Source organism: Dromiciops gliroides, chromosome 2 (genome assembly GCF_019393635.1).
Source record: "Dromiciops gliroides isolate mDroGli1 chromosome 2, mDroGli1.pri, whole genome shotgun sequence".
In the NCBI taxonomy this organism is placed as follows: domain Eukaryota; kingdom Metazoa; phylum Chordata; class Mammalia; order Microbiotheria; family Microbiotheriidae; genus Dromiciops; species Dromiciops gliroides.
In genome coordinates this window covers 99,054,047-99,076,972 of record NC_057862.1, presented here as the reverse complement: position 1 = coordinate 99,076,972, position 22,926 = coordinate 99,054,047, and the positions used below count along the sequence as shown (strand labels likewise).

General features: G+C 36.3%; 1 protein-coding gene and 1 pseudogene across 3 annotated transcripts in view; one reads left to right on the top strand and one right to left on the bottom strand.

Moving 5' to 3' along the window:
• LOC122740626 (nebulin related anchoring protein) overlaps nt 1–18,870 on the bottom strand; it is an 84,298-nt gene extending 65,428 nt beyond the window's left edge. For 2 of the 3 annotated variants that reach the window (XM_043983066.1, XM_043983067.1), the window contains exons 1-9: nt 18,587–18,869; nt 18,133–18,227; nt 17,140–17,227; nt 12,106–12,210; nt 9,630–9,734; nt 8,192–8,293; nt 7,443–7,547; nt 4,509–4,616; nt 3,159–3,266 (exon numbers count right to left, since the gene is read on the bottom strand). In XM_043983066.1, coding sequence (XP_043839001.1) covers nt 3,159–3,266; nt 4,509–4,616; nt 7,443–7,547; nt 8,192–8,293; nt 9,630–9,734; nt 12,106–12,210; nt 17,140–17,227; nt 18,133–18,227; nt 18,587–18,658 — 888 coding nt within the window. In that variant the 5' untranslated portion in view covers nt 18,659–18,869. Of the gene's footprint in view, nt 1–3,158; nt 3,267–4,508; nt 4,617–7,442; nt 7,548–8,191; nt 8,294–9,629; nt 9,735–12,105; nt 12,211–17,139; nt 17,228–18,132; nt 18,228–18,586 lie in introns of all 3 variants that reach the window. The other variant, XM_043983068.1, reaches the window with a different exon arrangement.
• Nucleotides 18,871–21,632: 2,762 nt separating this feature from the next.
• LOC122738435 lies at nt 21,633–21,787 on the top strand (annotated as a pseudogene).
• The last annotated feature ends 1,139 nt before the right edge of the window (nt 21,788–22,926 follow it).

Genomic DNA, 22,926 nt, shown 5'->3' with positions numbered 1-22,926 from the left:
TGTCTTACTGTAGATCTGCATTATTATTGAGTTCTGTCCATCTAGATCTGAGTTATTATTGGGATGCCCTTAGTCTCATCAATAACCTTATTCCAAATGTGTTTGCTATTTATATTTAAGCATTAGTAGAGTTGTGCTGATGTATGTATTGACATTTGGCCTCTATACTCATTGATTTCTATCATTAATAAAAATAATAGCAATAATGAAAATAGCAGCTCACATTTATGTAGCCCTTTATGATTGCAAAGGATTTTTATATACATCAGCTCAATAACCCTCTAATAATAGTTATCATTACTGGTAGCTAAAACAATAGGGGGATCACTCCAGAACAGGGGCTCAAGACAATAGCATTAAAGAATAATGCCATAATCCCTCATAGGTATCCCCTAGAGCCCTGAGGGGAATATGTAGCTGAACTCCCCCTAGGAGAGTCAAAAACTACATCTGTACAAAGTGTGTTATATTATTGCTTTGTCATTTCAGCTGTGTCCCATTCTTTGTGATCTCATTTGGGGTTTTCTTGGCAAAGATACTGGAGTGGTTTGCCTTTTCCTTCTCCAGATGAGGCAAACTGGGTTAAGTGACTTACCCAGGGTCACACAGCTACTAAGTATCCAAGACCAGATTTGAACTCGGGAAGAGGAGTCTTCCCGATTCCAAGCCCAGTGCTCTATCCATTTAGTCACCTAGCTGCCTATATTACTATATACCTCTATCTTAATTTCCTCATCTGTAAAAATGGAGATAAAGTAGCAAAGTTCAAGTGAGATTTAAGTTTCCTGAACCTTAAATGCTAGCCATCATTAGTACTACCCTTAATAACATTACCCCCATTTTATGGATGAAGAAAGTAAGGTTGAGAGGTTCAGAACTATGAACGTGGTCACATAGCTAATAAATGCAGTCAAGATTCACATTCAGGTGTTTTGATTCCTTAATCCACCATGCTTCATTGCCTCCCAAAAGAACGTCTGCAGCATGCAGCTATATTCAAATTTTGGTACGTGTTTATGAAAACAAAACTTCAAGTTAGCAGATGATTATCTGAAATGTAACCCAATGGATATTTCAGGCAGAGTATTTGACCCTACACTTTCCCCTAGAATTTTCTTTTACGGACACTCGGTCAATGTATGAATTATGTAAACCACATTACCCATTTTACATAAGTGCTGACACCTCACTCCCTATGTGCCACATTCGGTCAGATTAAGACACCTGCTTATCCCTTAGAGGAAGGAGTGAATAATGTGACACATTAAGTGTTTGAGATATGTATAGTTTCTCTCTCTCTCCATGAGTCTTTTAACCTGGCTCTTCTTGTGAAGCGGTAGAACACCATAAATCACACCATGTCACACAGTAAGTGGGATCACACTATTCTGAGGGCCCTCAACAGCTGGATGTGAACAATGACTCTGTCAATCAGGACTTCCTCTGGTTCCAGTCTATGTTATAATGAGGCCTTGGAGAAGCACACCTAAAAGGACTTAATTACCAGGCTTGCTAGGAGACAAAAGCTGTACTTCATCTGTGTGTGTGTGTGTGTGTGTGTGTGTGTGTGTGTGTGTGTGTGTGTGTGTGTAGGAATTTTATCAGAAAACTATTGGTTTGCAGTTTTCAATTTTTTAAATATCTAGGAAATCTTCCTTATCTTCCCCAAATCCTAATTCTTATAGATTCATTAGTGTTGAACCAAAGCTTTTCTCATGTCTCAATTCTTTGTATATACATTCTTTTCAGATGTATTAAACAAAAACAATCTTCACAAAAGTGTGTGTGTATATGCGTGTGTGTACATAGTCATAGGGCTACATAGGGTATCCTGGGATTTAGATTTTTAAAGAGCCCTTCGTGATTTTCTAGTACAATCCCCTATTTACATATGGAAAAAATTGAGTCCCAGAAAGAAATGACTTGCCTAAATATATGTTATTTATGTATGTATGTGTATATATTGTATATATGTATACATGAGATATATTTTATATCCTGCAATTGGTAAGATCAGCCCTTTTTAAAAATGCATTTAAATAAGTTTTTAAAAAAAAACTTCTATTTCCTAAAGAAATTATTTTTAAATATACTTTTTCATTAAGTTAAAAACAGAGTGAGACTTCTATTAACTTATTCTTGAACTGCTTTTCCAGAATTATTTAAAACTACTTGGGTTTAAGAAAAAAACATAACTGAAACTTTTTTTAAACACTGAATTCAGCATTTTCCTCTATACTTCACTGAATCTCATCTATCAGTTCTCAGATAGAACACTTGCAAATAAGCCTTAACATATGTCTGTATACATCCACATAATTTAATAGTATGTACAAACACCAAAAATGAGAGAGTATTTATCAAAGAGGAATGATTTGTTTGTGGTTTTTCTTTCTTTTTTATAGCTATACCAGGAAGACATGCCAAAATGATACAGTGATGACTAATTAAAAAACATCAGTCAAACCTCTTATTTATAGCCTTATTTCTTCCTCCTCTTCCTAAATATCTTTTCCCTTTTCTCCTTCCTTCTCTTCCACCCTCTTTCCATAACTATCTCTCTCACTTTGCAAATCAAAAAGATAACCTTCCAAAAGCAGTTGTGCACTTTGCCAAATGAAGAAAATATAGGGCTTTAGAAAAACAGGGGTTATCTTTCAAATGGCATCCCAATTGTTGCAATCAGTCCGGATTCAGTGCATGTATAGAGCAAGGCTGGGTAAAAGACCTGAATTATTCATCCTTTACACAGTGCTCTATGCAGCACTGCTCTTTGCCCAAGGAATGATCCCTGATGCACCTGAATTATAGACTAAGCTTTAAAAAAAATGTAGTTTTATTACTTTCAAGTTCATACTGCTAGGCTAGCTAGGTGTTGGTAATTAGAACTCCTTGGAACCTGCCTTAATGAAGAAACACGAATAATTTATACTTAACAAGTTTGTTATATTTGCAGATTTTATAATGTCTTTAAAATAGCTTGTTCTCTTAGGTAGGTTTAAAGAATTCCCTGTGATTATATTTTCATCAACCATTTGTTTAGCAAACTTTTTTTTCCAAAGTATAGATCATCACCCATCCAGATGACTGAGTACCCCAAATTCGAGTTTTTAAGGTATTAACAAAGCAACCTCCAGTAAGTAATCATGATTACATACCTGACCAAACTGATCTCCATATTCCTTTGCCCAAGGGCCCTCAGCTCCAGCAGCTGTATGGCTGGCTTTCCCCTTCATCTCCTTGTGGTATTGTTGGTGATACCTAACCTGCGTGAAGGTAACACAAACAAGCCAGAGGAATTTAGTTGCCCATGTGCCAGGCTTAAGCTCAAAAATGAAATTGTCTTCTGATGATCCTTCTTGCTTCAAATCCTGGGAAATGTCATGGACACTGAAAATTCAGATTCCCAAAAGAGCTAAGTTTATTTGTTCAACATTGAGAACACACTTAAGTGCCAACTCTGGGCAATACTTTGTGTTAGATGCTGGGGGTGTTACAAAGAGAAACAATTAATTTTTGCTACCTTTGTGGAGCTTATGATCTAATGAGAGGGAGAAGACATGGAAACAGATCCAGTTTTTTTTAAATTCCAGATCTGTGATCTCATCTATGAAGGAATTACCAGGTATAGAAATTTCCCCCGTTAGATGCAATGCTGCATCTCACAGTCTTAAAATATTCCCTAGGGCACTGAGAGGTTAAGTGACTTTTATCCACATCCATACAACTAATAAATGTCAGAAACAGGTTTTGAACTTGGGTTTCCAATGTTAACTCTCAGATGATAAATAAAATGTGGTAAATATGGTTTAATGACCATGAGATTAAGATATTTCCTGGGGGCAGCTAGGTGGTACAGTGGATAGAGCACCAGCCCTGGATTCAGGAGGACCTGAGTTCAAATCTGACCTCACACACTTAATACTTACTAGCTGTGTGACCTTGGGCAAGTCACTTAACCCTAATTGTCTCACCACAAAAAAAAAAAAAGCTATTTCCTGGCTCTGGGTTCCATAGATTGGAAATCAATAAATAGCACTTATTCTTTAAAAAGGCCACTTTAAAAAAAAGGCCACTTTTGTGGCTGTGTATTGAGTGGCTAGCATGATGCCTGCCACATAGTAGTAAATGTTTATTGATTGGTTTGGTTTCTGAGTATGATAATGGCATTTTAAGATCAATATTTTTTTTTGTGGAGTCTCTCCCCTTATGGTAGTAACTATACTTTAGTAGTCATCTGGGTGAGAAAGTACAGTGATCCCTCCTAAATCATGATTTTCCTCATCAAAGTTTCAGTATAGTGTGGGTCAACGTAAGAAATTAAATGGGAATTTGGGGGCAGTTTTGTGGAAGCCACAGGTGACGTGCAAAGGCCAGCATATGACACAGAGCCTATGACCAAATACTTAACCCAAATTATACAATAAGGTACTGTAAACACTCCATAAAAGAAAAAAGAAACAATTCTGACTTCTCTGGTACAAAGGGAGGACGAAAAAGATACTTACATCACTGGCTAACTCACTGGCTCTTTTTGCAATCTGGTAGGCTGGAGTGATCATAGCAGGGAAGCTACCTTTTCCTCTCTGCTGCTCATAGTCTTCCATATACTGCACCTAGTACAACAAACCATTTATTGAGGACCTACTATGGGCATAGCACTGGGCCAGACATTTAGGGTGACACAAGGTTCAGATGAGAGAAGAAGCAAGAGAATCCAAGGGCCATCTGCCAATACCTCATCTTCTACTGGGTTTGTATTTAGAGGACATGGGTTTCCATCCCAGGCCTGGGTCAAGGTTAAAATAAAATCAGTGTTGTAAGGCTGAACCTATATGTTGTATTATAGTAATATTGGTAACGATGGGCATCCTTGTTTCATACCTGATCTTACTGGGAAGGCTTCTAGCCTGATTTGTAGCATAACACAATTATCTGGAGTAGGAAGGCTATACAAAAAGGAATTTTTTCTAGAAATAATGCTTTAATAATTTGTAGCATCAAAGAGGTTTTTTTCTTTCAAGACAGTGAAATAGATTATGATGACAACAGTAACTATGAGTTAACTAGATGGCACTCCTTGGAAACTTGTTTTAATGCATTAATAAGAACAATTTATATTTAATAAGTCCATTAGGTTTGCAGATGTTATAGTACCAGTGTAGTTTAATGGAAAACTATATAGAAGAAGCTAGATGGTTCAGTGGATAGAACTCTGAGCCTGGAGTCAGGAAGACCTGAATTCAAATCTGACCTTAGATGCTCACTAGTTATGTGACCCTTGTCAAGTCACTTAACCTCTGTTGGCCTTAAGCCACTGGAAAAAGAAATGGCAAACCATTCCAGCATCTTTTCCAAGAAAAACTCCACAAAAAGGAGTCATGAAGAGTTGGACACAACTGAACAACTAAAATAATAGAAAATTCTTGTCTTATAAAAGGCCTAACTCCAAAACTTACTAATTTGTGAACCTAGGCAAATCACTAGTCATTCAGAACCTTAGTTTCATCAACTATATAGATATTTTCTTTCCTCACCTTCCCTAAATCATTAACAAAAATAAAAAACCAAAAGCTTTGTAACAAAGATGAGTAGATATATACATGCATGTACATATAAGCATGTATATATGTGAAATCTTATATATATATATATACTACACATAATATGTGTGATATGTGTGTTGTATTTATGTGGAATTATATATACATGTATATCTATATGTAGAATCATATATAACATATGCTTCATATAATATGTGTAATATATGTTACAGATTAATATCTTATGTGTGTGTATGCATGTCTATACACACACACACACACAATAAGAATATTTGTTCTACTTATCCCAGTATGGTGTTACATGTGAAACATTTTGTAAACCTAAACGTGTTACATGAGAAAGAACAATCACAATCCTATTACATTTTTCTAGGACTCTGTAGTTACAAAGCACACTCACATATATTCTCTCATTTCATCTTTACATATAAAAGCACTCACAAGTTCTCAATCACATATACCACATGTGAAAGGAAATATAAGTATCACTATCTTTGTTTGTTCTGAGACCCAGAAAGATTGTAACCAATCCAAAGTGACAAAGCCAGTAACTGACGGAGCTGAGACTTGAACCCAGGTTCCCAATCTCTCTGGTGCCACTACTCTTTTTGCTCTATTAACCTGTTCTAAACTCACTCAGTCTGGAGTTTTGCCTACAAGGATCCTATGATAAGATGCCATAAAAAATGATGAAAAGCATGGTTTCAGAGGAGTGGGGGAAGATTTACATAAACTTGTGCAAAGTAAAGTAAGCAGAACCAGGAGCATATTATATCCAATGATAACAACATTGTGAATACAAACAATTTTAAAGACTAAAAATTCTGATCAATGCAATGACCAACCATGAGTCTAGGCACCAATAATAAAGCAAGCTCCCTGCTTCCTGACAAAAAAAAAAAAGGTCTGGAATGAAACATACATTTTTGTCCATGACTACTCATCTTTGTTATAAGAGTTTTGTTTCGGGGCAGCTAGGTGGCGCAATAGATAGAGCACTGGCCCTGGATTCAGGAGGACCTGAGTTCAAATCCGGCCTCAGATACTTAACACTTAACTAGCTGTGTGACCCTGGGCAAGTCACTTAATCCCAATTGCCTCAAAAATAAATAAATTAATTAATTAATTTTTTTTAAAAAAGAGTTTTGCTTGTCTATGTTCCTCTCTTGATGAGTTGGGAAAGGTGAGGAGAGAAAATAAATGCATATTAATTGAAAATATATTTAATTTTTTTAAAAAAGAAAATATTTAGCAAAGTGACAGAATGGCTGACTATGGAAACAAATATACTAGATTAAGAAAATTCCCACAAACATAAGCACAGTCATTGGATCCCAGAATCAAAATTAAAGAGATCTCAGAAGCCTTCGGGTCCAACTCTCTCATTTTGCATATGGAGAAACTGAGGCACAGAGAGGTTTGGTTTTTTAAGTGACTTGCTCATGTCACATGGTCCTACATTTAAGTCCTACTTTGATGCTTTATTATGACATAGAAGGGACTCTGGGGTCTAAAAAGCTATGCCCTAAGAGCATAAGCTTTGATGGGTCTGACAGCTACAAAAGCTATGTGTAAGTAGCTGGTGATATGTATTGTTGGAAGACCAACCTAACTAAGCTAAAAGAGGCCCATCACTAGTGGGCTGACCAACCGATAATTTTTTTACCAGAATAACTTGTGGAGGCCATCTACTAAGGTGTAGAGGAGTAGTGAGCTTCATTGGTGGAGGAAATGCCCAAACTCTCAGATTTTGCTAAGGATTGAAATAGAGGCACCATATTAAGTTGCCTACTACTTTCTTGCTCTTCCCCCTTCCAGGTGAGATGGGGAAAATAAACTGTAAATGTGAATAGATGTGTCTCAGCCTCTAGTTCTTACATCACTTTGAAGCTGTCCACCAGCCTTGGCACGCAGGAGCTCAGGGGTATCTGCCACTGTGGTGAACCTGGAAACACGTTCATCATGTCCACGTTTATAATGCACCTGATGGAAGAAGACACAGGGCTTAGGTTGTACCCATTCCCCAAACTTCTTATGGCACTCATTTCTTACATGGGACTCATAGAGAGACTAAATAGTTGGAACATTCCCTAATGGTGTTGCCTTGAATGAAATAGCTCTGTCCAATTCTTCAGGAGTCTGATAGGGTTATTTAAGCCAGTGGAAGCAATTGTGTCAATCTCTTAAGTTCTACTCACCTAGGGTCTACCAGGTCTCATGCATTTGATTGACTTATAGAATTAGAAAAGACCACATCTTTTCCAGATGTGACACAGGCAAGGCATGCTTCTCTCCATTTTTATGGATTTTATAAGTGAGATAACTGGCATCCAGAACAATAAAATTTGTTCAAGATCGGGTCTCTTACCTCTTAATTCAGTGTCCATAAAACAGTACTATGTTCCTACCAATTCATCCACAATTTTAGAATTATCTCAGTGCCATAGATAATAAATCAATCCATATTGAAAAAGCTGAGCTGATTTTTTTATACAGCATAAAATGTGCATGAATCTTAGGACCCTCTTAGAAATTATGAGTCACAGAGAACAATGGGGTGTAATCTGCCCACATTGGTGAGATCCCATATCCACTGATGAACATTAAAAAGATATGGAGGAACTTACTTGGCTAGCCAATTCATTGGCTTTCTTGGCTCGTTGGTAAGCAGGCGTGATCATAGCTGGAAAACTACCCTTTCCTCTCTGCTCTTCATAGGCTTCTGCATACTTGATTTAGACAGAAACAACATCAAGTTACAAATGTTGAATTAATTTAAATGTTTAATAATACAGATCCCACATTTTTCTACCTCTGTGACCTTGCTGACACTATTTGCTATTCCTGGGATGTCATCACCTTCCTCTCCCTGTATCTAGTTCTAACTGTTGACATCCCAGATGTTGTTGTTTTTTTTTCAAATTCAAACCCAAATTTTATCTCAATTGGTGATTCCACCAACTGAAAATTATCATTTCTTCCTTAGACCTCACAGAAAGCACTTGATTTCTACTGTGCTTGTGCACTTACCATGTCTATTTTGCATTATAGAACCATGGTATCATAGATTTAGAGCCAGAAGGAGCCCTACACACCACCCAAGTTAATTCCCTAATTTTCACATGGTTTGTAAAACCAGAGAACAAGAGAGGTCAAGCTCACGTGGGTAGTAAGATTCCAATCCCAGTCTTCTAACTCCAAATTCAACATGCTTTCACTATACCACACTTACTTGCCACTTGAGTATTTTCATATAATATTTATTTGTATATAGGCCATATCTCCCTCTTCCCCTCTAGATTATATATAAACTCTCTGTGGTCCGGGATCCTGTCTTATTTAATCTTTATCTTTTTCCCAGTGCATAGCGCAATAGTTGTTATAGAGTATATACTTAATAAATACCTTTTGAATATATGGATGGATACTATAAACATTACCAAGGCAAGTAAAACTATCCTTATAAAACAATTGGAAAATGGAAATTGCTATCCAAAAGACAAGTAATAAGGATCCAAGAACTATGAAATGCTCCAGTGTTAATGAAACCTTTAGCTATTGAATGTTGCTCCTTTTTCAAATTAATGCCAATTGTAAATCATAGACAAACTGCTATGACATAAGTTATGGCCTCTGGCTCATTTAAATATCTGTGTGATGACTGATAACAATATAAGAGACCACTCATTTTTTGCAATAAAAACATTTCTAAGCTAAAAAGTCATTGATAAGTTTCCCTCTAAACTTATTTGTATTGAAAGAAACTTTGTGCTGAGCATTGGAAAAGTTTACTTTCCATGATGAGACCCATTTTCTCTGCATTTGTATTTTCTATTTAAATGATGACAAAAAAGGGAAAATTCGCTAAAGATAAACATTTATTCATCCTAGATTGTCCAACAGATATGGAAGTAGGTGCCAAGGGAAGAATAAAGTAGCTTTCCCCACTAGACATTACTTAACAGTGTCTGAGATTTCTATAAAATTGCTTTCTGTAAACACTTACCAAGGTTCCCAGTAGAAGGAAATATCCAAGTAGAAAGTGGGGATTTTTAACCTGCTTACCTCACTTAGAGACTTCTGTGCTTCAACCATTCTTACAATTTCAGGGTCTGGGAGATTTCCGGGGGACCAAGAATGCCCCTCATCATATGTAGCCCAGTAAGCTTTCTAAAATGAAAAGAATAGCTAGCATTTACATAGTGTTTTAAAGTTTGCAATATACTTTACAAATAGTATCTCCTTTTTTTCCCCTCACAATAATCCTGGGAGATAGGTGCTATCTTTCATTTCACAGATAAAGAAACGGAGATAGACAGTTAAGTAACTTGCCCAAGGTCACACAGCTAGTAAGAGTCTAAGGCAGTAGCTGAACTCAAAAAATGCTCTATCCACTGGACTTCAAAAGTAGAATTTTTAAAAATCAAATAAACATAACATACACAATAGTAAATGATTATGGTAACCTTGTGTTTGACAAATATAAAGATTTAAGATTTGGGGATAAGATTCAATATTTGGTAAACAATGCTGGGAAAACTAGAAAGCAATGCGGTAGAAATTGGGCATAGACAAATATCTTACACCATTTACCAAGATAAGATCAAAATGGATACCAGACCTAAATATAAAGAGAGATATCATAAGAAAATGGAACATATTACCTATCAGACTTATGAATAAACAAGAAACAGAGAGCATTGTGAGATATAAAATGGATAATTTTGATTATAATAAATTTAAAAAGATTTGTATAAATAAAATCAATATTGCAAAGATGAGGAAGAAAGCAGAAAATTGGGGGAAAACCTTTTACAAACAATTTCTTGGATAAAGGTCTCACATCTCAAATATATAGAGAACTTTGTCCAATTTGTAAGAATATGAGTCATTCCCCAGTTAATAAATGGTTAAAGGATATGAACAGACAGTTTTCAGATAAATAAATCAAAGCTATCTATAATCATATGGAAAAAATGCTCTAAATTACTATTGATCAGAGAAATGCAAATTAAAATAACTCTGAGGTACCACCTCACACCTATCAAAGTGGCTAATATGACAAGAAAGGAAAATGTTGAATTTTGGAAAATTAGGATGCTAATCCACTGTTGGTGAAATTGTGAACTGATCTAATCATTGTGGAGAGCAATTTGGAACTATATGCATAGGGTTATCAAACTGTGCATACTCTTTGATCCAGCAATACCCCTGCTAGGTTTATATCCCAAAGACATCAAAAAAAAGGAGAAAAAGACCTATTTGTATGATAATATTTATAGCAGCTCTTTTTGTGGTAACTAATAATTGCAAATCAAAAGGATGCCCATCAATTGGGAAATGGCTAAACAAACTGGAATATTACTGTGCAATAAGAAATGACAAGCAGGATGATTTCAGAAAGGCCTGGAAAGACTTATATAAACTAATGTATAGTGCAGGGAGCAGAACCAGCAGAATGTTTTGCACAGTGGCAGCAATATTGTTTAATGAAGAACTGTGAATGACTTAACTATTCTCAGCAATACAATGATCTAAGACAATCCCAAAGGACTAATGATGAAGCATACTATCCACCTCCAAAGAAAGAACTGATATTGATTGAACAGTTTGAAGCATGCTATTTTTTCACTTTCATTTTTTTCTTTTGAGTCTTCTTATACAAAATAACTACTATAGTAATGTTTTACATAATTGCACATGTATAATGTATATCTGATTTCTTACCACCTCAGGGGTTGGGGAAAGAAAGGGAGGGATAGAATTTGGAACTCAAAGCTTTAAATAAAAATGTTTATTAAAGTTTTAAAAAAATGAAAGAAAAAAAAGAAACTCCCACTACTGCTACAGATAAGCACCTACTCTGAAACTTGTTTTATCAAAGAGTTATTTGGGGTACTTAGAAGGAATAAAGGAAAACAAACAATTATAAAGCAAAGACAGAGGGGGAAAGAACCTACATGTTCTAAAATATTTATAGTAGCTCTTTGCGGTAGCAAAGAACTGGAAAATGAGGGGAATGGCTCCACGTCATCAGCATCAGTTGGGGAATGGCTGAACAAGTTGTGGTACATGATTGTGATGGAATATTACCGTATTGTAAGAAATAATGAGCTGGTTGATATTAGAAAAACATGGAAAGACTTGCATGAAATACTGAAGAGTGAAATGAATAGAACCAAGAGAATGTTGTATACAGTAACAACAATATTGTTCAAAGAGTAACTGCAAATGACTAAGTTATTCTGAGTATCATCATTACTCAAATAACTACAAAGGACCTATGAAGAAAGATGTTGTCCATCTCCAGAGAAAGAACTGATAAATATAAGTATGTATAGTATGGTTTTTACATACTCACATGCGCGTGTGTGTGTGTGTGTGTGTGAAATGGTAGCTTTCTCTAGTGCTTAGTGGGGAGGAAGGGAGACATTTCAGAATTTAAAATGTAACCAAAAATGTTTAATTTAATTTAAAAAACAACTAACATCTGAATAGCACAACTGACTCTTTCAAAGCCCTCTAATCTCTATTGTCTTACCTCATTGCCCAGTTCTGGCATTTTATGTGTAGCTGTCTCATCTTTGGATTTCATGTCCCAATGAAATACAGATTTAAACTGTTCTCCCTCTTGTCCATATTTCATCTAATTGTCATCAGAAAGGTTCCCAACAGAGAAGAAAAAAACCATTAGCTCATCACCAAAGTTACAGAATCATGTAAGACATTCATTCAACAAACATTTATTAAGCATGTATTATATTCAATCCATCATGCTAGTTTCTAGGGGGCACAAAAAGATGAATAAGATATGGTCCCCAACCTCGTGGATTTTCTAATCTAGTAAGAATAAGAATGTAGATATAATAATACAGATCAAAATAAAATACGGACCAGGGTCAAAAAGTACTATGAGATTTATAAGACACAAATTACTTCTTGCTGGAGGAATTTGGGAAGGTCTCAAGAAGTAAATGACTAAGCTAGATTTAACTTAAACCGTAATCCCTTTTACTTTAGAGGAAATATTTAAAGGAGTCATAAATTCACTGGTGGGGTTGCTTCATCACAGATATAGATCATAATCCCTCTGTGCCTTAGGGGACAACTTTCATGAGTTACTATCTTCTTGAAAAATTCAGCACCTTGTGGCCAGCTTTCTGGTGCTGAGTCTCTTCAGACTCAGGTAGTCCGTGGAAAACACTCTATGTGGTTCATGGGCAGGCATCTGTTACCTAAAATGTTGCCTGCTTAGACAGGCTTCAAGTGGGACCCGATGGAACTTGTGCTTCAAATCTTTTGGGAACCTAGGATCACCTCCAAATGATAATGAGGGCTTTAATGGAAGTGAAAAGGAATTCCAAACTATGAATGAGAACTTCCATATTCATCCAGGCAACACTGCTTGAGTACCCAATGTGTACAGAATCCTAAATGAAGTTATAATCAAAGAACAGTCTCATCCAACACAATTTTCTCTGGTTTGGTATTAGGATTACTTCTGATATCATTAGGATACCATTTAATGTGATGCTTTAAGAAGCTCCAATCTTTTTTAGGACCTATAAGTACAGAAAGATACTAACATGCATTCTCTATCTGAAAACACTCAAATGTTTTCAGACCAAAACATTAAAAACATTTGAACGATGTAAGTTTTAGTCCTATTCAAAGCAGACTTTTTTCACTTTACATCTCCACAATATAAAGCTATCATTAGAGATCACCTGTCTTCCCCCTAAAAACTTCTCAGGAGGATACAGAGAATTAGTATTAAAATCATTTAAAGCAAGGAGAAAGATTCCTAAATGCTATAATTAAGGTAACTTCATTAAGGTCCTTCTCAGATCAGGAAGACTTTAATATTCTTCTTTAAAAATATAACTATTACATCACTGATCAGAGAATATTAAAAAAGCTGTGGATAAACATGGTGAACTTAGAGTAAACATGGGAAGAATTATATGAACTGATGCAAAGCGAAGAATGTAGAACCAGGGAAGCAATATACACAATTTCTGCAATAGTGTAAATGGAAAAAATACAACTACAATGATCAAAACTGAATGCTGTGAAACTATAATGGCCAAGCATAGTCCCAAAGAAAAATGAGAAATCACTTCCTCCACTTCTTTGCAGAGGTGTGAGATTACAGGTAAAGAAGAAGCATATAATGTCAGATTTTTTTCAATATGTTGGTTAGTTTTGCTTAATTGTTGTTTTTCTTTTTTATCCTTTGTTATAAGGAAGGGGCTTTCTGAGAGGAGAGATGCTATAGAGACTACAAAATATAAACAGAAAATATATTTTTAAAACTATACCTGTACCTACCAACCAGGTTTAGGAAGAGAATTCTGGTTTTATAAATGTTTATTTTTTAAAAAGAAAGAGAATGTGAGGGAATTTTACTGAATGACCTTTAAGGTGTCTACCACCTCTAACATTCTATGACCATATATTACACCATTACAGAAAAAATATAAAATATAAATCCAATCATAACTAACCCTTTCCACAATTGCTAATACTCTCTTGCATCAAAAGCTACCTCAAAGTCTCTCAAAGGTGTAAAACTTAAACTTAAACTATCCTCTATCCCAAAATGCTGAAAAACCTAAATATTCAGGCAATCTAAAGGAACCGAGTTGCTGGATATTTGTTTTTCTCTTGGTAAAGGAAGGGAAAGTAATCTTAGCAGCCAATTGTCCAGTTTACGCCCACCTCTCTTGAGGTTCTCAGATTGCAGCCTGTGAGTAGAAATAGAACCTGGAGTAATTTCTGTCTCATTCCAGTACAGTCTGTCATGTACCATTAAAAGAAAATGAAGCCAACACTACCTTAAAGAATAGCAGATAATGCATGATGTTTTTGCAGATCATGATGGAGAATTATTGTCTGTGCCAGTGAGGAAGAAATACATACAAACATACATATATATGTGTGTGTGTGTGTATACTGTCAGGCTTATTTTCCTCTCCTTTGGGAAATGTGAAAGGTTAAAAATAGAAATATGACTTTAAAAATACTTCTATTACTTTGAAAAATGTATATGTTATACAATACTATAACTATTTTGTTTACTGGAATGTTTGTGGGTCTTTAATGATTAAGTTCATAATAAAAAGAAAATTAAAAATTAAAAAAGATATTAAAATGAACAAAATTGAAATTTTAAAAAATTAATGGTGAAAATGACTATAAGGGGCAGCTAGGTGGCATAGTGGATAAAGCACCAGCCCTGGATTCAGGAGGACCTGAGTTCAAATCCAGCCTCAGACACTTGACACTTACTAGCTGTGTGACCCTGGGCAAGTCACTTAACCCTCATTGCCCACAGCAAAAAAAAAAAATGACTATAAATATGCAACTTTTTAAAAATTGTAAAGCACTCTATGCCATGGAGATAGATAGATTTTTAAAAAACTAGATATTTGGGCATCCTATCACTAATCCAAATTCTGTCTTATGTAGCTACTTTTAGACATCAACAGCCAAATCGACAGACATACTAGGGCTATTTTTCTTCATGAGCCTTTGTGTAAAATGTTCTACAATGTCAAAACCTTAATTGAGAAATAAATGACACAGAACAACTCATAAGACTATTTTGAAACACCCCATAATAGGGGGATATGCTATTCCACATGGATACACCAGGAGCCGAGTTCAGTAACCATTCTATCTTGCATTACAGAATGAGAGTAGGTGGCATCCAGGTTAATCAGTCTAAGGTCCAGGAAAATATTTGGAAGGAATCCAGAGCAAGTCCTTATCCACAGTTTTCTACTTTGGGGACTAGGAGGAGGAACAACTAAATACCATCAAATATTTAAAAGGCAAGTAGGTGACTCAGTGGATCGAGCATAGGCCCTGGAGTCAGGATAGATCTGACTTCAGACACTTAGTAGCTGTGTGACCTTGGGCAAGTCACTTAATTTCTCTTTGCCTAGGAGGCCTCTATGCCTCAGTAGAGAGTACACTGGGCCTAGAGTCAGGAATACCTGAGTTCAAATACAACCTCAGACACTCACTAGCTGTGTGGCCCTGGGCAAGTCACTTAAACTTTGTTTGTCTTCATCTACTGGAGAAGGAAATGACAAACCACTCCAGTAACTTTGCCAAGAAAACCCCATGGGCAGTATGATCCACAGGATCATGAATAGTTAGACACGACTGAACAACAACAATTAGTTACTTAGGGAAAGGGAAAATAAGTTTTATTCTTTAGCTATAATAATAATTATAATACTGATACTTCATATTTACAGAGTGCTTTAAAGTTTCCAAAATACTTTACATAAATTATCTCATTTGATCCACACAACGACTTCATGGAGAAGGTACTATTATTGACCCTAGACTTTTCATTCTAGTGCCTTCCCTCTGTTAATTCCTTCCTATTTACCTTGTATGCCGCTTGCTTTGTATATATTTGTTTGTATGTTGTCTTCCCTGTTAGATTGTAAGCTCCTTGAGGGCAGGGGCTGTCTTTTGCCTCTCTTTCTATCCCTAGCTTGGTGCCTAGCACATAGTAGGCATTTAATGAATGTTTACTGATTGATTGATCATTTTACAGATAAATAAACTGAGGATCAAAGATGTTAAATGACTTTCCCAGAATCACACAGCCAGATTTGTAGACACTTTCCATAGAGAAGTATCAAATGATAGAACTGTGAAGGTTCTTGCATCACCTCGTACAGTACTCTTGTAAGGAAATCAAAGCCTAAAAAGGCACAGTAATTAAATCGGTTTTGTGCAGCTCATTAATGAGAGACCTTGGATTAGAATGCAGAGCTGCCAACTCCAAGACCAATATTTCTAACTCCACTCTGTAGCACTGTCAATAATAATTCTTTTTTTTAAAGTTTTTTAAAAACTCACTCAGGCATAGGCACAGCCTACTGGCATGTCCCCCTCCAGCACATAATAATTACTTAGTAAATGTTTGTTGATTGATTGAAGGATCATTATTAAGATAAATCAATCTAGCCATGGGATAAGCATGGAAGGTCTCAAACATTTCTACCCTGAGCTAACAGAGTTGGACCTCCAACATAGCTAATGGTTTTCAGACTGGAGAATTATAGACTTAAAGTTACCTGAATGATCTTTCAAAGTGCATACACAAAAACACACACACACACATACACACACACACACACACACACACACACACAATATTTCATTGATGATGAGAAAAGTCAAACTATATGTGCTTTGTTCAATTCAATAAGTAATTTCATTTAACAAGTATGTATTAAGAACTGTAGTATGCTCATTACACGAAATAAGTTCATTATCAAATTAGCTAGAAGGATAAGCCAAATATGTCGTATAGAAGCCTAAATAATATTTGATCTTTATCACTTAGTAGTTAGGCACACTGAATATTTTCTATGAAGTTGAGGGGAAGGAGAAGTACCAACAAATAGGAAGCTCAACACTTGTTCAAGAAATACATAAATGTGTTAGTAAAGAGATCCAGTCTAGAGCATTCCCCAGAGCTGGGTAAAGTCAAATACAGAGATCATTCTTTTTTAATGATTTCCAAACAAAGAATCAAGTTACTTACCTCACTACCTGCTTCTGACTGTTTTTTCAGATTTATATTTAATGGGCTCTGATACACACTAGTGAATGTGTTGTTCTTGGGGTTATGTCTATAAAACACAAAAAAAAATATGACAGGAAGTTCGAAAAGTGCTAATCGCTCAGCATATTTCCTACTGATCATGAAGAATCTTAATGTACACTTCCTGTTTGAGGCAGTAAATATAATATATTGAAGTTAAATTAAATATAATTTAGGCTTTTATTCAAGAATTTTAGAAACTTTGAGATGGAAGGGACAAAAGGGATCATTTCAAATGCCTCCCTCCGTTTTACAGATTAGAAAACTGAAATCCAAATGGAAATGACAAACAGGAATTGGACAGGGCAGGATTCTAACAGTGCTCTTCATACAACACCAAGTTCTCACATGTCCTATTTAAAAAAAAAACAACAAAAAACCAACCCTACTTAACAGAGAATGGCTATTACAAAATGAAAACTTTCTCTTAAAAAAATAGACATTTTCCAAAACTTTTCCAAAACTCTACCCCTCATATTTTATGGCAGTTAAGTGGTTTTGCCCATTTCTCAGACTCGGGGATCACATTTATAATTAGAAGGGACTTAAGACATTGGTTATCTGGTCCAATCTTCTCATCTGAGATGATGAAACCAACCTCTAGGGACATTAAGTGACATGGCCAAGGTCACACACAAATATGAAACTGCAGAGCTAAGGGAATATACTGTCCTTTATCTGGTTAATTTGATCTTTTTTTTCCCAAAATATTTAAACTTGGAACCTCTTTTAGTGCACGAAACCGTATATCCTAAAACATGTCCCACATTATATTTAGGAGAATATTTTTTGAAAGACTATGCTTTTCTTTAGAAATGGTATCATTTCTTTAAGTGGTTTCTTAGTGGTTCTCAAAAAAAAAAAAAGATTTCAAAGGATATTGTCAAAAAAAAAGGAGGGATGAGCAGAGAGGAAAAAGCCACAAACACTTACGCATGACAATAAGGCTTCTTCTGGTGACTCACAAAATTATTGACAGTTAACATCATCTTGCAGACCTCACAGTGAAAACAGGCTTTGTGCCATGTCTAGAAACCACATAGAAAAGAGAAAGGGAGATTCCATAATTTACAAATGCTCAGATATGACTAAGAGTAAGATACAGTTATTAAGCTTCCGTCATCCTCAGGTTTGGGTAAGAGAGAGAGTTAAAAAACAAAGCCACCATATATTAAGTTAAAAGACTAGTATCTTTTCTTTCAAGATGATATGGATAGTTATATTTCTGCCCTGGAATCAGACAAGTGAAAAAAGAATGGGGAAATCCATCCTTCTCATAAGTTACCATTTCAAAATGCACAGGAGTTTGTGCTCAGGCAAAATAAATAAATAAATAAATATTGCATCCCTGGTGTTTTCCTCAAAGACCAAAGAAATATCTACTGACCTGATCTATACAGTTGATCTTTTCAGCAGGATAAACCCCGTACCCACACCGAGAACAAGCCTGCACGTTCATCTTGGCGTCAGAAGAAGTGGGGGAAAGTAACAGACAAGGAATCCAAGGATAACTCCTTCGTCAAGCTGTCCTACTCCACTGTGTTCCCAGACCCCTTGCTGAATCTCCTTGTTGTCCTTCCTGGTCACCAGCCTGGGTTAACCTTCTCTATTCAACCACCTCCTTTGCTTTCTTGACTTTCTGGTTTGAAATCAGCAGCTGGATGGCTTATAAAGCTGCCACTTACTCAGAGGGTCTATTTTGGCGCCTCTGTCGACACGTTTGCTGGGGGAAGGGATAGTAGAGGCATTTCTGGCTGACATGGTTCTCTAAATAGAAAAATGAACTCATGAACAGCATCATGCCTGTCTGGATGACCAAATCCTGGGAGGTGACCATGCTGCATTCACCCTTGGTTGTTTAATACTAGCTGTGATCATTAGCTAAGAAAAGAGCGTTTAAAGAGATAACCCTCTTTCTTCATAAGACCACTGAGGAAGAAAAGTTACTCTTATGTCTATTGCCAGACTGGGCACTTCCAAGATAGTAAGTCACTCACTAGGGCAGAAACACAAAGCTAAAAGGACAAATGAATGCTGGCTTTATCACTGAATATTTTTGCCCTCTAATTGAAGTCAAATATAGTAAGGGTGAAGTTGTGGAAAGTGATACACTTGACGTGGTGGGTTTGAATCCTACTTTTCATAGACCAGTCACTTCCCTTCCTGAGCTTCTGGATCCTCCTCTGTAAGAGGGATTGGATTCTCTAGCATCTATTTCACAGGGTCGTTTTGAGGTTCAAATGAGACAATGTATGGAAATGCTTTGTTAACCATAACAAACTATATAAATGTCAGGTTTCACATCTGTCTTAAATTTGCCATCCTTCAGGAATCATGAAGAGGAGGATAATTGTGTTTAGAATGTAAGCTTCTTGAGGGTAGGGACTGGTTTGAGCTTGTTGTTGGTTTTGTTTGTTTGTTTTCTCTTTGGATTCTTAAGGTTTATCACAATGCCTAGAACATAATGGACCTGTTATAAATGTTTATTGAACTAAATTGAAATAAACATGGTCTTTTAATAATTCAGCCCAAAGGGCTATAGAGCTATATATACCCTTTGAACCAGCAATTACCACTGCTAGGTTTATATCCCAAAGACATCCCCCAAAAGAGTAAAAGACCTATTTGTATAAAAATATTTATAGCAGCTCTTTTTGTGGTGGCTAAGAATTGGAAATCAAAGGAATGTCCATCTATTGGGGAATGGCTAAACAAGCTCCATTGGTGGTGATGGAATATTATTGTGCTATAAGAAATGACAAACAGGATGATTTCAGAAAGACCTGGAAAGACTTGTATGAACTGATGTATAATGAAGAGAGCAGAACCAAGAGAACATTGTGAGGGCAGCTAGGTGGTGCAGTGGATAAAGCACCAGCTCTGGATTCAGGAGAACCTGAGTTCAAATCTGACCTCAGATACTTGACACTAGCTGTGTGACCCTGGGCAAGTCATTTAACCCTCATTGCCCCACAAAAACAAAAACAAAAAAAAACAAAAGAACATTGTGCACAGAGATAGCAATATTGTTTGATGAAGAACTGTGAATTGCTTGACTGTTCTAAACAATACAATGATCCAAGACAATCCCAAAGAACTATTGATGAAACATACTATCCACCTCCAAAGAAAGAACTGATATTGATTGAACACAGACTGAAGCATGCTCTTTTTCACTTTCATTTTTTTTCTTCTGTTCAAGTGTTCTTGTACGAAATGACTAACATGGTCATATTTTACATGCTTGCACATGTATAGCCCATATCTGATTGCTTACCATCTCAGGGAAGGGGAAAGGGAGGGAGGGAAGGAGGAATAAAAACTGGAACTCAAAACTATAAATAAAAATGTTTATTACTTTAAAATAAAGAATTTGTTTTCAACTATCATTATTTCTTTTTTAAAACCCTTCATAAAAATGAGACATAGTCTAAGTAAACTTATTGCCATTATTAAAGTAAAAACACATTTAAATAGCAACTTTATTTTTACCAAAAAAAGTTATCTTTTATTTTATATCACCTTTCCCCTAGCCTCTCCCTTAGAGTAAATACAAAGATTTTTAAAAAATTTATCAAGACCAAAAAATATATCAACCTGATGCAACACCAAATGCAGTGTTTCACATCTATAGTCTCCTACTTCTATATAAAAGGGATAGAGGTACATTCTTATAACTCTTCTTTAGGGATAAACTTGTTCATTTAATTTTTCAGTATTCAGTTTTTATTTTTGTTTTTCTATTTAAATTGTTAGAGTTATTGTATAAATGGTTTTCTTGGTTCTGCTTACTTCACTTTCCATTAATTTCTTTTCATCCTTTTTTTAAAGATAGCATAATAATGTTCAGTAACAATTGTGTACCAAATTTTGTTTGGTCATTCCACAATTGGTGGACTTTTACTTTGTTCCCAGTTCTTTGACACCATAAAAAGGGCTGCTATAAATATTTTAGGATCTTTAAGACCTTACTTTGTATGACTAACATCCTTGGGAATCTCTGGGTGAAAGGCTATGGATATTTCAGTCAATTTCTTAGCATAATTCCAAATTGCTTTGTAGAATGGTTGGACCAATTCCCAGCTCCGACATACCAATTTTTTCACTAGTGTACCTAGTATTTTTCCACACCTCTTCCCTCAACACTATTTCCATCTTTTGTAATCTCTGCCGATTTTCTGGGTGGGAGGTGAAGAATCTCAGAGTTGTTTTGCACTTCTCCCAAATGCATCCCTGATTTAGAACAGTCTTTAATGTGATTGTTAATAACTTGCAACTTTTGCTCACTCTACAGCTAACTTTTGGTGTGCTTTCCATCTCTCTTTCTTCCTGATCGGCCTTTAAGCAGTTGTAGGCAACACTGAGCATCTTTGTTCAGTAAGACTCAGACCTTGCTGGAACTTCGGCTGTGCTATTTTCTGGCTGCCCTCACCATGCCTTCCCACAAGACTTTCAGAATCAAGAGATTCCTTGCAAAGAAGTAGAAGCAAAATCATCTGAATCTTTGGGGGATTTGCCCAAAAACTGGCAATAAGATAGGTACAATTACAAGAGGAGACACTGGAGAAGAATCAAGCTAGGTTTATAAAGAATTGCCACTGGGGGCAGCTAGGTGGCACAGTGGATAAAGCACTGCCCCTGGAGTCAGGAGGACCTGAGTTCAAATCTGGCCTCAGACACTTGACACTAGCTATGTGACCTTGGGCAAGTCACTTAACCTTCACTACCCTGCCCCCCCCAAAAAAAAGAGAGAAGAAATGTATTATTCAGAGATTGCGCTTTTGTTTCCATTTCTTCCTTCCTTCCTTCCTTTCTTTCTTTCTTTTTTTTTTTTTGGTGAGGCAATTGGGGTTAAGTGACTTGCCCAGGGTCACACAGCTAATAAGTGTCAAGGGTCTGAGGCTGGATTTGAACTCAGGTCCTCCTGAATCCAGGGCCAGTGCTCTATCCACTGTGCCACCTAGCTGCCCCTCCATTTATTTCTTTATTGGTTCAGTGATAAATTTGTTATTTTTTAAATGATAATAACTGTATGCATGGGGGAATTGAGGGTGAGTAAGAGCGAGAAAAAGAGAAAGAGGGAAAGAGAGAGAGAGACCAACCCCATCCATAGCATTACTGGAGGAAGGGGATATTTAAACATCCAGGTCACAGTTTTAGGGGGTATAGTTAAAATTTATGGCCTTGTTTGTTCCTGGTAAGCTAGATGTCTGTACAGTCAGGCGTTTGCCACCAGTGCTGATAATGACAAAGGCTTCGGTTCCTCAATCCATTTGCAATCTGACAGTTCAAGCCTTGAACATAAATAAGACAAAGGCAAGGGGAGAGTCTCTGTAGATAAACTGATATGAGCTGGAGTTGCTTTAGAGGGTCTGTTCCTGGCCACCACAATGGATTGTTGATTTGTTGGTCTGTTCTCATTCAGCCCTCTGGTTACATAGATAACTGGGGGCTCAAGCAATTTAGGGCACCCCTACTTTTCTCTACAGTGACCATGGGCAAGTCACTTAATTTGTTTGCCTTAATCCACTGAAGAAGGAAATAGCAAATCACTGTAGTAACTTTGTCAAGAAAACCCCAAATGGAGTCACAAAGGGTTGGACATGACTGAACGACATGTCAATTCCATTGGTTTCCCTTTAAATCATATATTAAGCATTTAAAAATTCTTTAGAAGTGGTGGTCCATATGTTTCACCAGACTGCCAGAGAGGTCCCTGACACAAAG